The sequence below is a fragment of the Populus trichocarpa genome, chromosome 18 (assembly GCF_000002775.5).
Source record: "Populus trichocarpa isolate Nisqually-1 chromosome 18, P.trichocarpa_v4.1, whole genome shotgun sequence".
Lineage (NCBI taxonomy): Eukaryota > Viridiplantae > Streptophyta > Magnoliopsida > Malpighiales > Salicaceae > Populus > Populus trichocarpa.
This window is the reverse complement of record NC_037302.2, coordinates 14,634,831-14,650,452: the sequence shown is the minus strand read 5'-3', so window position 1 is coordinate 14,650,452 and position 15,622 is coordinate 14,634,831. Positions and strand designations below refer to the sequence as shown.

Here is a 15,622-nt window from a genome sequence, read left to right as displayed (position 1 = left end):
GGGGAGTGTTGTAGATGGATCATCTATAGCAATAATCATGATAATTCTCAGTGACCTCATGAACAGATATAGTGTTACTTCTGTCACCATTGAAGCAATAAAAAAGGTATGTTCATTGATAGATTAATAGGTTTGCAATTATGTTATAGAAGCAAGCATCGTATATAACCGAGACATCAAAATCTAACAACCTTTTTGTTCGTGTTAGTACTGCAGGGCGCTTTGACCTTAACTTGTGTTGCTGTTGCTGTGGCTTCAGGCTCCTTTCTAGGTATACGTGACGTTTTTTTTTTTTTTTTTAATTCTTGGCATCGTTATGTTATTTTTTATTGTATTACTTCTTAATTCTTAATATTTTCTAGGTTACGAAGAGTTCTAAAAAAGTTTCATCGACGTATGTTACATAACTTTTGATTTGAATATTATATGGAATTGAAATTTTATCGGATTATTCCAAAAACCTAGCTATACAAGAACAAATGTTGTACCAGTTGTTTTCATTTTCAGGCTCAAATTGGGCCCGGAATCTTAAGTTTTAAAATTTTCTTCATTTTCCTTATTGTTTTTTAATTTTTTTTTCTATTTAAATTAAAATTTTCAATTTAATTAGGATTTTACAAATTAGAATACTTTTTTTTTATTTAAACAACCTTTTATGCTATTTTTTAGAGGAGAATTTATGAAATAAACTTTCAGAATAGTTTTCTCTACAATTAAAGAATATACTTTAGGTGTAAGAATCCTAGTTATTTTTAGAACTGTAAAACTTTAGAAATTAAGGAAGCTATTGGCTATGGTAATTGATATCAGAGTAGGTTGTGTTGTTCGATGTGCAGAGGAATTTTAACAACTTTCCATTTTTTTTTTATGACGTAGAGGCCATCTAAAAAACCGTGAGGACTCAAGAGGTAGTGTAAAGAATCCAATGATATATACTTGATCTAGTAGAGTTTTCATTAAAAAAAACTGTGAGGACAATTTCTATGAAGATAGTTTAACTGGTCATGTTTTAAATTTATTTTTTAAAAATTACTGGTTTGAATCTTATAAATTTTAAAGTCACTGAAGACTTATATGATCGTTAACTTCAGGGCTCGTAAAACGAGTCAAGATGCGTATAAATTAGTCCGAATATCTATATTAATAATAATATAAAAAACAAGACTCAACAGATAGTGTAAACACACATACTTAATTGAGTAGAGCTTTTATTAAAATAAATCACAAAACACCTTAACCATCTCACACTACGAGGGGGGCACAAACATGAATCATGAAGAGAAGGATGTGTCCAGGCACTTACCTTGAGGCGACCAAACACTATATTTATTCCTGCAAACCCATAGAGACATCATTTTTATATAGATAATGGTGTAAACGTTGGGCAAAACATTGAAAACCCTATTCACAATCTTCCTATTATGATGGGATTCCTTTCTTTGATGGAAATTTTTTGAAGAAAGAATTTATTAGATGGTTGTTAGAGTTGAAAGCTCAGTTTTATATGAACAATATTTTTTGCTATCAAAAGCAGAATTTTCCATCCACGAACTTTCTTATGGTATTGGAAAATAGTAGTTTGATGATCTAGAATATAGAGCTTATACTTGTAAGTCTTTGATTCCATCAAGACAAACTTTGAAAAAAACCATTAATTTTGAAATTTGTGTAAGAAAATTATGAAAAGGTTTTACACTTGATATTTAAGCAATCGAGTTATTATTATTTGTCTTCTTGTTCAACTTTTTCAAATACTAGGAAGACAAAACATGGTGGAAGTATTGTCGTCTCTTCAAAATAAATAGTTTTAACATTGCAGTAGTAACAACAATAATAATACTACAAACATTGCTTTATTTGTCAATATTTCATCTACTAGAGACAAAAATAAAAAAATTTCCAGCACTGATGAGTTGAAAAGGGATTTTACCTTCAACTTATATATACCTGCTGTTCTGGTTTCAACTCACAAATACCCACTACATCAATTTGCTTTTCCTTTTTTACGTACCTACTATATTGTAACAATAAGTTTAGTGTTAAAATTTAATATGGGGATGGACTCACATCTCGTATCAGAATGGTCAAATCAGATTAATTTAATTAAAAAAAAATTAAAATAATATTATTTTAATAAAAAAATCAATGAGTTTTAATCAAATTTTACTCAAGTTGTCCAAGTTCATGGATTAACCCAGGTTTTTTATCAAGTACTATGATTGATTCAATTCCATAGTCCCCTATTTTTTCTTCAATATAGACTGATCTAGGACTCCTGTTGGCAAGTCCCATATCGCCAAGCGAGTCCAAGTTTTATAAGATATACAATATATTCTCAGTTGGTGATCCCATATCACTAAAACTATTTTCGACAGTTCAGTCACAGAACTGGAGAACGACCACCATAATAAAAATGGAATTTCATGCAATTTCTATTATATATACTTCTTGTAAGTTAAATTTTTACCACACAGGATCTATCAGCATTTGAACAAGTGTTGGTCTCTGTTTAGCAACTCTGAATTTGAAAGACTGACAGCATAGTCTTTTGGTATAGCAATAACATAGTATGCACAAATTGGCCAGCCAAAAAACACAGTATTATACATTTCAGTTGATTTCTAGTTAGTGAATACTATTTCACAACATCACTCATCAGCTAGTATTGTCTTCTGGTCACCAACAGAAGGATTCTGTTGGGCACGCACGGCCGAAAGGCAAACCTTTCGACTTCGGAGGCAATATTTACAAGCTGTGCTGCGGCAAGATGTTGGCTTCTTTGATACAAATCAGGGTGCATCGCTCGCATCTCAAGTAGTTTCCAATATTTCAATTGACACACTTACCATACAAGGATTTCTTGCAGAGAAGGTGCTTTTCCTATCCTCATTTAACATGTCCCTGCGTTTCTTCTTACTTGGTTTCTTGTAGGACTAACTTTGATATAGCATTTGAATCACAGATTGCCAGTTTCATTTCAAACATAACATTGTTCATCACAGGCCAACTGGCTGCAATATACCTCAGCTGGAGACTAGCTATAGTTGCTATTCCTGCATTATTAATGCTGATCATTCCAGGATTGGTATATGGGAAGCTTCTAGGCGAGGTTGGAAAGAAGATCCAAGAAGCTTATGGAGTTGCAGGAGGGATAGTGGAGCAAGCAGTGTCATCAATCAGGACTGTTTATTCCTACGTTGCCGAGGAAAGGGCATCCAAGGACTATAAAAATGCATTGAAACCAGCTTTGGAGCTTGGTATCAAACAAGGATTGATGAAAGGTATGGCCATTGGTACTTTCGGCATTACATTTGCAGTGTGGGCTCTTCAAGGCTGGTATGGTAGTACCCTGGTCATAAATAAAGGAGCCAAAGGTGGAAATGTTTACACAGCTGGATTGTGTACTATATATGGAGGCCTGTAAGTTAACTGCATTTTTAATGTTCTATCCTTAATGTTTTTTGTTATGATATCCATTAAATGTACTTAGTTGATAAGGAGCATGATGATCATATTCAAATGGCATGATAATCCTCAGAATTGCCATTATAGCAGCATATTCTCAAGGCAATCATGTCCCAAGAAACTTCATTACTTGCTGCACTCTAATAATCATTAGCAGTTTCCTTCACTTTTATTGCAGTTCAATTAACAATGAAAATTGATACCATGTCAACCTTGCAGTGCTCTAGGGGGTTCTCTAGTCAATGTGAAGTACTTCATAGAGGCAAATATTGCTGCTGCTCGAATATTCGAGATGATTCATCGTGTCCCAGAAATCGACTCTACTGATGAACAAGGCAAAACCATATCAGATGTCAAAGGTGAAGTGGAGTTTAGAGACATAGACTTTGAGTATCCTTCAAGACCAGGGAGCCTGGTGTTAAACAAGTTTAATCTTAGAGTTATGGCTGGACAGACTGTTGGGTTGGTGGGCGCTAGCGGATCAGGCAAATCGACGGTTATAAATTTGCTTGAGAGATTTTATGAACCTCTTAGGGGTGATATTCTCCTAGATGGTGTTAACATAAAGAAGCTTCCGCCTACATGGCTGCGGAATCAAATGGGGCTAGTAAGCCAGGAGCCTGTGCTTTTTGCAACCTCAATCAAAGAAAACATTCTTTTCGGAAAAGAGGATGCGTCTATGGAAGAGGTAATCAGAGCAGCCAAAGCTGCTAATGCACACAGCTTCATCAGTAAACTTCCTGGAGGATATGAGACCCTGGTGAGTCCTTAACAAAGAATCTGCTCTACTATTAGTTCTTAACATTCCCATCCTTATTAATGTTTTCTTTCAATCTTTAAGATAACTACGACCTGGGAAGTACTGAAATTTAAGCCAATGTTGAGTACTTTTTAGGTGGGACAACTGGGAAATCAAATATCTGAAGGGCAAAAACAAAGGATTTCCATTGCAAGGGCACTACTGAGGGACCCAAAAATTCTTCTTCTCGATGAAGCAACAAGTGCACTGGATTCACAGTCTGAAAAGGCCGTCCAGGATGCTTTGAATCAGGCCTCAATAGGTCGAACAACTATTATCATCGCACACCGCTTGTCCACTCTCCGCAATGCTGACTTAATTGCTGTTATTCAGTCTGGACAAGTGGGAGAATCTGGCTCGCACGAACAGCTTATGCAAAACTCAAGTGGTACATATGCAGTAATGGTGCAGCTGCAGAGAACATACATGAATGATGAAGTTATGCTGGAAGACATGGATAAAGAGCATGGAGGTGCTTTTCCTCTTGATGATGGAACCAGTCAAGCAGAGGAAACACCTGACAAGTCATTCTCTCGAAATTCTAGTTTTGGCATGATAACCGACCAGAAGCAAGAAGATGATTACAGTTCCCCATCTTTACGGCAACTGATAAGCATGACAGCACCTGAGTGGAAATCAACTCTATTAGGTTGTGTTGGAGCTCTAGGATATGGACTAGTTCCACCATTGAACTCATTCTTTCTTGGTGCACTTCTAGCAGTATACTTTGAAGATGATCATGCTCAGATAAGGTCTCAAATAAGAATCTATTGCTTTGTGTTTTTAGCCTTTGCTATCTTTACTTTTCTGGCAAATGTGATTCAGCATTACTATTTTGGGATAATGGGAGAGACATTGACTGAAAGAGTCAGGGAGGCAATTTTTGAAAAAATCTTAACATTTGAGATTGAATGGTTCGATCAAGAAAACAACAGCAGTGGGGCTATATGTGCAAGATTGGCCACAGACGCGGTAATGATGAGAACTCTTGTCACGGATCGCTTGTCATTGCTGACTCAGGCAGTTTCATCAGCAACTTTAGCAGTTGTCTTAGCTTTTATGTTATCATGGAGACTTGCACTAGTAGCTATCGCCCTGGAACCTGGAGTCATTGCTGCCATCTATCTTAGAGAAATGACAATGCGAATAATGTCTAAGAAAATTCTCAAAGCACAGAGCGCAAGTAGTGCACTGGCTAGTGAGGCTGTCGGAAACCACAAAATAATCACAGCATTTGGCTCTCAGGAAAAGGTTGTGAAACTGTATGACCGTTCACAAGTAAGCTCTAGGAAAGAAAGCAACAGGCAATCTTGGTATGCAGGAGTTGGATTGTTTATCTCACAGTTCCTTACGAGTGCCCTTATAGCTGTGATTTGCTGGTATGGTGGGAATCTGTTATTCCATCGAAAGATAACATACAAGCACCTCTTTCAAATATTTTTCATTCTGATCTCAACAGGGAGAGTTATAGCAGAGACAGCTACTATGACTGCTGACCTATCGAAGGGCACCAGTGCATTGAAGTCAATTTTTAGGATTCTCCAAAGAGAGACTAAAATTGACCCTGAAAATTCAGATGGTATCAAACCAGAAACAATTAATGGAGGAATAGAGTTTAAGCAGGTGTATTTCATATACCCAGCAAGACCAAAACAGATAATTCTGAGGGGAATGGACCTAAAAATTGAAGCTTCAAAGATTGTTGCACTGGTTGGAAGAAGTGGGTCTGGAAAATCCACTATCATCAGATTAATTGAGAGATTCTATGACACATTGAGTGGTTCAATTGAAGTTGATGGAATTAACATCATGTGCTATAACCTAAGGGCTTTGAGGTCACATATAGCATTGGTAAGTCAAGAACCAACTCTTTTCGCAGGAACAATACGCGATAACATTGCATATGCAAAAGAAAATGCAGCTGAAGCAGAGATAATCGAAGCAGCAACCATTGCAAATGCTCATGGTTTTATAAGGTATCATTACTTGTTCATTTACTTTTGGACTAATCATTCTCGGTCTCTTATCTCCTCATTGCCTAAATTTGCTTAAATCTCTATTTCCATGATAGCTACATGAAGGATGGATACAAGACTTATTGCGGAGAAAAAGGTGTGCAACTATCAGGGGGACAAAAACAAAGGATAGCGCTCGCTCGAGCCATATTGAAAAATCCTGCAATATTGCTTTTGGATGAGGCCACGAGTGCACTAGATGTTAATTCAGAGAAACTTGTCCAAGATGCACTGGAGAGAACTATGTCTAGCAGGACGTGCCTAGTTGTGGCTCATCGATTGTCTACGATTCAGAAAGCCGATAAAATAGTAGTGATTGACAAAGGGAGGGTCGTAGAAGAGGGGAATCACAGTGAGCTTCTTGTTCAAGGAGAAAAGGGTGCTTACTACTCCCTTGTAAAACTCCAACAACTTTCTGTCATTTGATAAAGTGCCTCGAAAAGCATGTAGCAAGCTCCAAGTAGTGAACCAAGATAAAAGAATATGCAGGCTATATTACAAACTTTTCTGAATTAACATATACATGATAAAGTGTTTGTGTTTCTGTTCTTATATCTCTTGTTTTCAGTATTGAAATGTGAACTAAAATCTTTCCTGAAGCCACAATGATGACTTATTTCCGGTAGTTTACATGCAAGCTCTGATGCCTTTTTTTGGAGAAATTTGCAGGGAAATGGTCCTTTAAGACAAATCTACTATGACACAGTTGTTACCAATCCTGCTTGTCATGTTTAACCCACTTTCAATACTCAAAGGACTCTGGTTTGCCAGACTCAATGGAAAAAAAAGTGAAGCAAATTCTGTCAGACTCTCACAAATTGGCAACAAAATTCAGACATTAAGTAGATAAACACTTACTAGATAAAAGAATAAATGTAACAGCATTTACTAGATAAACGAATAAAACATATATCTCACGAGTCTCTGAGCACGTAGCTCTCATAACAATTTATGCAGCCGAACATGATCAAGAACACCATAATACCTCATTTACCAAAAAACTATTACACGCTTTTATATAGAAAAAAAAACTGAAAAATCCTAATAATACTAAATATAAAAAGTAAAATACGGAACATTATAATAAAATACTAAAAAATTAAAATTCTGAATTGAAAATAAGAAATAAAAATAATTTAGGAAATTCTCCACAAACACATGCACCAGCTTAGGAGTTAGGTCACTCCTACAAAAGGGAAACAAAAACAACATTGGAAAAAGGGTTTCAGGTTACAGTGTCTGGGCCACGTAAGATATTGAAAACTCTTCTTCCTCACTTGACGAGGTACGAACTAATTCTAAATTAAGGTTTTTTTTTTTTTAGAACCGATGAATTTCAGAATCTCAACCAAGAAGGTTATGTGCACGTCCTGAATCCTAAACCTCAGAATGTACTACAAGAAGAGTTAAGAATTGATGAACACGAAGCCTTATGAATCAGTCAGCTTCCAGATGAACTTTTTTTTTTTTTATTCTCAAGAAGTTGCCATTGAGGGGTGCTGCTCGAACAAGTGTGTTATCACGTTGATGGAAGCATGTTTGGTTGTTGCGGTCTAATCTTATCTTGGTTATGCGTAACATGCTCCAGCAATACCATAAAAGTAACAAAACCCGTTGGTGGCGTGAGGGCAGAGAAAAATTTGTACGAAGGGTTGATCAGTTCGTGGATTCTTATCGGGGTACAAACATAATCTCTTTTGAAGTTATTTTCCGTCTTGAGTTCGACAACACTGAAGATATTGATCGATGGATCGGTCTTGCCATTAAAATGGGGGTTAAAGATCCCTGTCTTGACTTGCACTATCAAAATATCTTACCCACTTAAAACTGTGAGCTATTATGTTTTAAGGAAGGAGCTCTTTGATGGTGCAAAAATCAATGTGAAGAAACTGCGCTTGGTTAGATGCAGATTGGGACAAAATCTTTTCACCAGCCAATTGAGCAGTTTAGAGTCTCTCAGCTTGAATTGTGTCCCTTTAGTTCAATATGATCTCGAAAGCATGTTTTCATGTCTGGTCTCGTAACTGTACCCTTCCGCTGACATTATTCGTTGGTTCTTTGCATCTTCCACGAACTCCAACTCCAAGAAATGAGACAGGAGGAGGAGATCAAAGATGCTATTTTGACCTGTTCCTAAGTTTTCTCAGTTAACTATTAATGTACTTTAAGGAAGTAACAGATAATGTGCCACTTGCGACTTAGTAATGAGAATTTACTCATTTAGAACACTTTTTTATCATTGTATTAGATGTTGTTTTTTTAAAAAAATATTTAAAAAAATATTAAAAAAATATTATTTTTAATTTTCAAAATTTATTTTTAACATTGTTACATTAAAACAATCTAAAAATACTAAAAATATTTAATTTAAAATAAATAAAATTTTAAATTCTTTTAAAAAAACTTTTGCATCGTAAAAAGAAATAGTACCTGATGAGTAGATTTTAAATAAAAATTATTATTTTTATAATAAATAAAGTATAAATATTATTAAATTCAATCTGAATCATGATCCAAATCTAATTTGATATTTATATGCGATTAAAAGACATAACTTGTAATTAAAATATTCTCAATATAAAAATGTTTGAAATTTTTTTTCCTGAGCCACCAAAAATTTTCCATGAATAATAATGATTTGCCATCTTGTCTACGTAGAACACAAATTTGCAGGAAGGATTATCCAAATTCTTTTGTCATATTGGTTCACTTGATTGTACAAATTAATGAAATTATAACAATAACGAGGCCGAGCCCAAAGAACAGACCCAATGAACCTTAATTCACTTACAGGCTCGACGCAAGATGAACCGGGTTAAGAATTTACTCGTTAAACTCCATCAAGTCCAAACTTAATTTGATTTAAAAAAAATTAAAAAGAAATTATTTTAACTTAATATGCCCGACTTTTAATCCAGTTCTTGGGCCAAGTCATCGGTCTGGCCGGGTTATGATTTAGCATTAACCTATTTAAATTTTGAAAGTGGTTATTTATAGAAGGACAAGCAAGCGTAGAGGGACAAGCAAGCATGATGCTCTTCGGGACTGCATCTTCTTCTGATGCATTAGACAAAAAGGAAAATGATAAAAGTTGAGACGGTTTTCGCTAACTTTTGAATCGCATGAACACAAGTACGATCTTGTGGACACCGAGACATCCCATTCTTGTGATTTCTCCAGACGCATTGCTCACAAAATATTTAAAAGATCCTTGTGTCTTCCTCTCAGCTGCTTCAGTTTTTTTATTTATGGCACCTTCAGGAGTCCAGGTTCTATATATTCTGTTTTGGTTCTTGTAATCTCTTTCTTGATAAAACAGAAAAAGGGTTTTGTTGTGATGAGTGTGACTGACTGGTAAGTACATGATAGCACATGTTTTGGTTAAGAATAGATTTATCTATATGATGATGATCTCACTTGAAGTTCACATAGGACTTACGAATTGGCCTGATCACATGTTCATGATGAAACTAAATAACCCTCTTGTTGATTTGAATTCTTGTTTCTCATTGCTAATGGAACTAGGAATTTCCTCTATGAAGACTGCTCTTGATTGCAGCAAAACTTGGTATCAAGAAATTTGGAATTTTCTTGACATGTTGCAGATAAAGAAATTAACAGGAACAGGAACAGATAATAAAATCTTGGCAGAGGCTTGAGAAGGGTGATCAGAAGTCTCGAGTGGCAGTAGAGAAGATCAACACGTGGAAGCGTCTTGATGATGAGAAGCTGATCAAGCTTGATGAACAAATCTTATGGGAGCTTCACCAGTCAAGATGGCTTGATTACAGGTACTGATGAGATCTCATATCTTAATCAGATCATGTTATACGTTCTTGTTCTTCTGTTTATGTTATTGTTGCATATTGCCATTTTAAGACATCTCCAATTTTTTCAACTGATTGTGATTCAAAATATATGTTCAACTTGATGTTAGAAGCCAAACTGCGGTATGTTCGTCTTTCGAAAAATCCGCTTGAGAGTCCCCTGAGGTTCAATGTGAGAACCATGATAAGAGCTATAAATGACAGACAATGAGAATTTAGGATAGTAGCTTTGTCTGAAAGAATTCAAGACTTGACATTGCCTTATAAATTTCTCCAAGCACAAGGCAAGAGGCCCGTGTATTTGGATTTCCGCGGTAGCAGTCTTGCTAGGCTTTACCTTATGGAGGCTATACTGGTCTAGGAGATGAGTCACAAGTCAAAGTCAAAGGCAACAATTCCTGCCTAGGCTTTTCCCCATTTTACTTCTGTAACCAAGACACAAAATGATAGCAGCAGAAAAACGTTCACAAATCAAAAGTGCTTAAGCATCTGCATACAAATTAAAAAGGCTGTTTAAGATGTCCTAGTTATGCCTTCTACTGTGATCCACTACTTGTAGACAGTTTCAGAATTTTAAGGCTGTTCTTCAAACGTTGGTAGCTCCGAAAGTTGTTGGAGTTTTACGAGTGAGTAATATGCACCCTTTGCTCCTTCGGAAAGCAGGCTGCTGTGATTCCCCTCTTCGACGACCCTCCCTTTGTCAATCACTACTACTTTATCTGCCTTCTGAATGGTAGATAGTCGATGAGCAACAACTAGACATGTCCTACCAAACATGGTCCTCTCCAGTGCCTCTTGAACAAGTTTCTCTGAATTGACGTCCAGTGCACTTGTTGCCTCATCCAAAAGCAATATTGCAGGATTTTTCAACAAGGCTCGAGCGAGTGCTATCCTTTGCTTTTGCCCTCCTGATAGTTGCACACCTCTTTCTCCGCAGTGGGTCTCGTATCCATCCTTCAAGGAGCTGCTTATAAAATTAGTAGGTTTAGAAAATTTAGATTTGAACTGATAAGAGACACGGAATATTAGAAAAGAGGGAGGTGAGTTATAAACGAACCTTATAAAATCATGAGCATTTGCAGTGGTTGCTGCTTCAATTATCTCAGCTTCAGTTGCGTTCTCTTTTGCATATGCAATGTTGTCTCGGATTTTTCCTGAGAAAAGAGTTGGTTCCTGACTTACTAATGCTATATTTGACCTCAAAGCCCTCAAGTTATAGCATTTGATGTCAACTCCATCAATTTCAACTGAACCACTCGCTGTGTCATAAAATCTCTCAATTAATCTGATGATGGTGGATTTTCCAGATCCACTTCTTCCAACCAGTCCAACAACCTTTTGAGCTTCAATTTTTAGGCTTAAACCCCTCAAGATGATCTGTTCTGGTCTTGCCAGGTAGGAGAAATACACCTGTTTGAACTCTATGTCTCCATTAATTTTTTCTGGCTTGATAGCATATGAGTTTTCTGGTTCCATTTTAGTATTTCTTTGCAGAATCTTAAAAACCGACTTCAACGCGCTGGTGCCTTTTGATAGGTCTGCTGTCATACTTGCACCCTCAGCTATAATTCTGCCTGTTGATACCAGAATGAAAAATGTTTGAAAGAGTTGCTTGGCTGTGATCTTTTGATTGAATAACAGCCTCCCACCATACCAGAAAATCAGAGCTGTGAGAGCACTTGTAAGGAACTGGGAGATGAACAATCCAAGTCCTGCGTACCAAGATTGCTTATGGCTTTCTTTCTTGGAGCTTACCTGCGTAAGCTCATATAGTTTCAAGACCTTCTCTTGGGAGCAGAATGCTGAAATAGTTCTGTGGTTCCCAACTGCCTCACTAGCTAAGTTACTGCTCCTGTTCTGTGCTTTAAGTATTTTCTTAGACATCGTTCGCATTGTCATCACTCTTAGATAGAAGGCCGCAATGATACAGGGCTGTAGAGCAATAGCTACTAGTGCAAGCCGCCACGACAACACTAAACCTAAAACAACAGCCAAAGTTGCTGCTGATGTCGCCTGAGTCAGAAATGACAAGCGATCAACAACAAGATTTCTCACCATGGCTGCATCTGTGGCCAATCTCGAACATACAGCACCGGTGCTGTTGTTTTCTTGATCGAACCACTCAATCTCAAACGTTAAGATTTTATGAAAAATTTCCTCCCTAAGTCTTTTCGTCAAGCTCTCTCCCGTTATCCCAAAATAGTAATGCTGAATCACATTTGTCAGGATAGTAAACACTGCAAAGGCTAAAAACGCAAAGCAATAGATTCTTGTTTGAGACCTTATCTCGCTATGATCATTTGTAAAGTATACTGATAAAAGTGCTGCCATACAGAATGAGTGCAGTGGTTGAATTAATCCGTAGCCTAGAGCTGCAATGCAACCTATTAGAGATGACTTCCATTCCGGTGCTGCCATGCTTATAAGTTGCCATAAAGATGGGGGGCTGTAATTGTCTTCTTTCTGCTGATTTGTTTTCATACTGCGACTGAAACTTCGAGACAGTGATATGTCCACTGTTTCCTCTGCCCCAATCATTCCATTGTCTAAAGCAACAGAGCTGCCATACTCCTGAGTATCTTCTGATATAACACTGTCGTCCATGTATGTTCTCTGTAGCTGCACCATTACTGCATAAGCACCACTTCGGTTTTCCATAAGTTGGTCATGAGAGCCAAACTCGACCACCTGTCCAGATTGAATTACAGCAATTACATCAGCGTTTCGGAGAGTAGACAGGCGGTGTGAAATGACAATAGTAGATCGCCCTGCGGAGGCCTGGTTTAAAGAATTCTGGACAGCCTTTTCAGAATGCGAATCCAGTGCACTCGTTGCTTCATCAAGAAGAAGAATTCTTGGGTCCCTTAATAATGCTCTTGCAATGGAAATCCTTTGTTTCTGCCCTTCAGACATATGAGCTCCCAATTGCCCCACCTGTAAAGTATGTGGCATTGACCTATCTATCAGTACCTTCTCATTCTTTTTTACCTTGACGAGTTACAAGTTATAGTAAGATTGACAGCGGAGAATTATCAGGATGATGATGTGAAGTTATTAGAGAAATGGTTACAGGGAGTATTAACAGATTTATAATATCAGAGCTAACCCTATATAAGGACTTACCAGAGTGTTATATCCTTCAGGTAGTTTATGGATGAAGTTGTGCGCATTAGCAGCTTTGGCTGCTCCGATGACCTCTTCCATGGAAGCCTCCTCTTTTCCGAAAAGAATGTTTTCTTTGATTGAGGTTGCAAAAAGTACAGGCTCCTGGTTTACAAGCCCGATTTGACTTCGCAGCCATTTCAGCTGAAGGTTCTTTATGTCAATACCATCTAGGAGAATATCTCCCCTAAGTGGTTCATAAAACCTCTCCAGCAAATTTATGACTGTTGATTTGCCTGACCCACTTTTGCCTACCAAACCAACAGTCTGACCAGCCATGACTTTAAGATTAAACTTGATCAGTACCAAGCTCCCTGGTCTTGAAGGATACTCGAAGTCTATGTCTCGAAATTCCACTTCACCTTTAACATCTGACATGGTTTTCCCCCGTTCATCTGCGGGATCATTCTCTGGGACTCGATAGATCATCTTAAATATCTGAGAAGCAGCCATGTTTGCCTCTATGAAGTACTTCACATTGATTAGAGAAGCCCCTAGAGCACTGCAAGGTTTATATAGTATCAATTTCAATTGTAATCTTCTGAAATGAAAGTGAAAGAACTTTTGTTGGCAATGAGTGCAACTTGCAAATTAAGTTTATCAGTACATTGCTATTAAAATATCTCTACTTAAAAAGGCATTTGCTCTTTGCATTTTTCTGAAGCAGCTGAAATTTTTCGTTTTCTTCTTTGGTATTATTGACTGCTAATATGGGAATTTTTTCGGTTTTTGTACCAGCCCTTATTGCCTACGATGACCATGCTCCTTGTAGTCTACTTTCAAGGGGAAAAATATTAAAAGTGTAGTGAAACTTACAGTCCTCCATATATAACGCATACTCCGGCAACAAAAACATTTCCACCTTTGGCTCCTTTATTTATGATCAGGGTACTTCCATACCAGCCCTGAAGTGCCCACACTGCAAATGTAATGCCAATAGTACCAATGGCCATACCTTTCAGCAGTCCTTGTTTGATCCCAAGCTTAAGAGTTGGTTGTAATGCAATCTTATAGTCCTTAGCTGTCCTCTCCTCTCCACCATAGGAATAAACAGTCCTGATTGATGACACCGCTTGCTCTACCATCCCACCTGCAACTTCATAAGCTTCTTGTATCATTTTTCCAACCTCACCTAGGAGCTTCCCATATACTAATCCTGGAATGATTAACATTAACAATGCCGGGATTGCAACCATAGCTAGTCTCCAGCTGAGGTATAAAGCAGCTAGTTGGCCCGTGATGAACATTGTTATGTTTGAGATGAAATTGGCAATCTGTTATTCAAATGCTATGTCAAAGTAGGCATGCTACAGGAAACAAAATAAGAGAAGAAGCAGGAACTTTTTTTGTTAAATGAGGGTAGTGCACCTTCTCAGTAAGAACTCCTTGTATGGTTAGCGTGTCAATTGATATATTGGAAACTATTTGAGACGTGAGGGACAGGCCCTGATTTGTATCAAAGAATCCAACATCTTGCCGCAAAACAGCTTGTAAATATTGTCTGCGAAGTCGAAAAGTTTGCCTTTCTGCCGTGCGTGCCCAACAGAATCCTTCTGTTGATGATCAAAGACCAATACAGAACGAGTGAATCACGCACATATTGTATAGTATCTGCAAATCAGCTCACATAAGCTCTATGTGTTTTTATGTAAGCAAAAGAGAGAAAAGTACCTAGAAATGAGCCTGAAGCCACACCAACAGCAACATAAGTCAAGGACAAAGCAAACTGCATTGTTACCATGTACAAAAAGGTCAGTAACTTTCTACATAGATACCTTTGTTTCTGATGTTTTTTCTTTTATAATATAATTCCAAAGACTAGTAATGTGTCTGTGATCCAACCTTGTTTATGTCTTCGATGGTGACAGATGAACCGCCGTAACTGTTCATGAGGTCACTGAGAATTATCATGATCAATGACATGGCTGATCCATCTGCAACACTCCCTATTGACCCAAGTGCCATCAACAAAACATCCTTCCAATCTGAATACTTCAACACAGTCCGCAACGACCCAGATGGCATACTACTTGCTTTTTGCTTGACTTCATCCTTGCTGAATGGCTCTCCTCTCTTCTCTGATTCTGAACTAAGCTCTTCCATTCTTCAGCAACTATTTCCTGATAATTTCTCTTGATGTTCTTTCAAGTTAAATATCAGTACAAACAATCAGGGTTGCTGTGTTAAGACTTCTGACGTGAAGATACTGTTAGGAGCTGCCTTTTGAAGGAGCTCTCAGCACTTTTAGCCTTAGCTTAACCTCTGTCGCAACATTAAAATGCACTGTATGTTATTAATGTGATCTTGACATACTGTAAAACATTGATTTATATTATATAGTAAGATTTTCTATT

At 37.3% G+C, this 15,622-nt stretch overlaps 2 protein-coding genes across 2 annotated transcripts; one reads left to right on the top strand and one right to left on the bottom strand.

Moving 5' to 3' along the window:
- Positions 1 to 2,309: 2,309 nt before the first annotated feature.
- On the top strand, positions 2,310 to 6,885 carry LOC7484063 (putative multidrug resistance protein). Its single transcript, XM_024590052.2, has 5 exons — positions 2,310 to 2,871; positions 2,963 to 3,420; positions 3,685 to 4,225; positions 4,361 to 6,240; positions 6,336 to 6,885. Exons 2-5 carry the CDS (start codon positions 3,065 to 3,067, stop codon positions 6,703 to 6,705), a joined length of 3,147 nt encoding a protein of 1,048 aa, XP_024445820.1. The 5' UTR covers positions 2,310 to 2,871; positions 2,963 to 3,064; the 3' UTR covers positions 6,706 to 6,885.
- Positions 6,886 to 10,370: 3,485 nt separating this feature from the next.
- LOC7484062 (putative multidrug resistance protein) lies at positions 10,371 to 14,652 on the bottom strand. The gene is made up of 4 exons (XM_052448918.1): positions 14,085 to 14,652; positions 13,230 to 13,770; positions 11,164 to 13,040; positions 10,371 to 11,070 (listed from the first exon to the last, which is right to left on the bottom strand). Exons 1-4 carry the CDS (start codon positions 14,513 to 14,515, stop codon positions 10,680 to 10,682), a joined length of 3,240 nt encoding a protein of 1,079 aa, XP_052304878.1. The 5' UTR covers positions 14,516 to 14,652; the 3' UTR covers positions 10,371 to 10,679.
- Between the last annotated feature and the right edge of the window lie 970 nt (positions 14,653 to 15,622).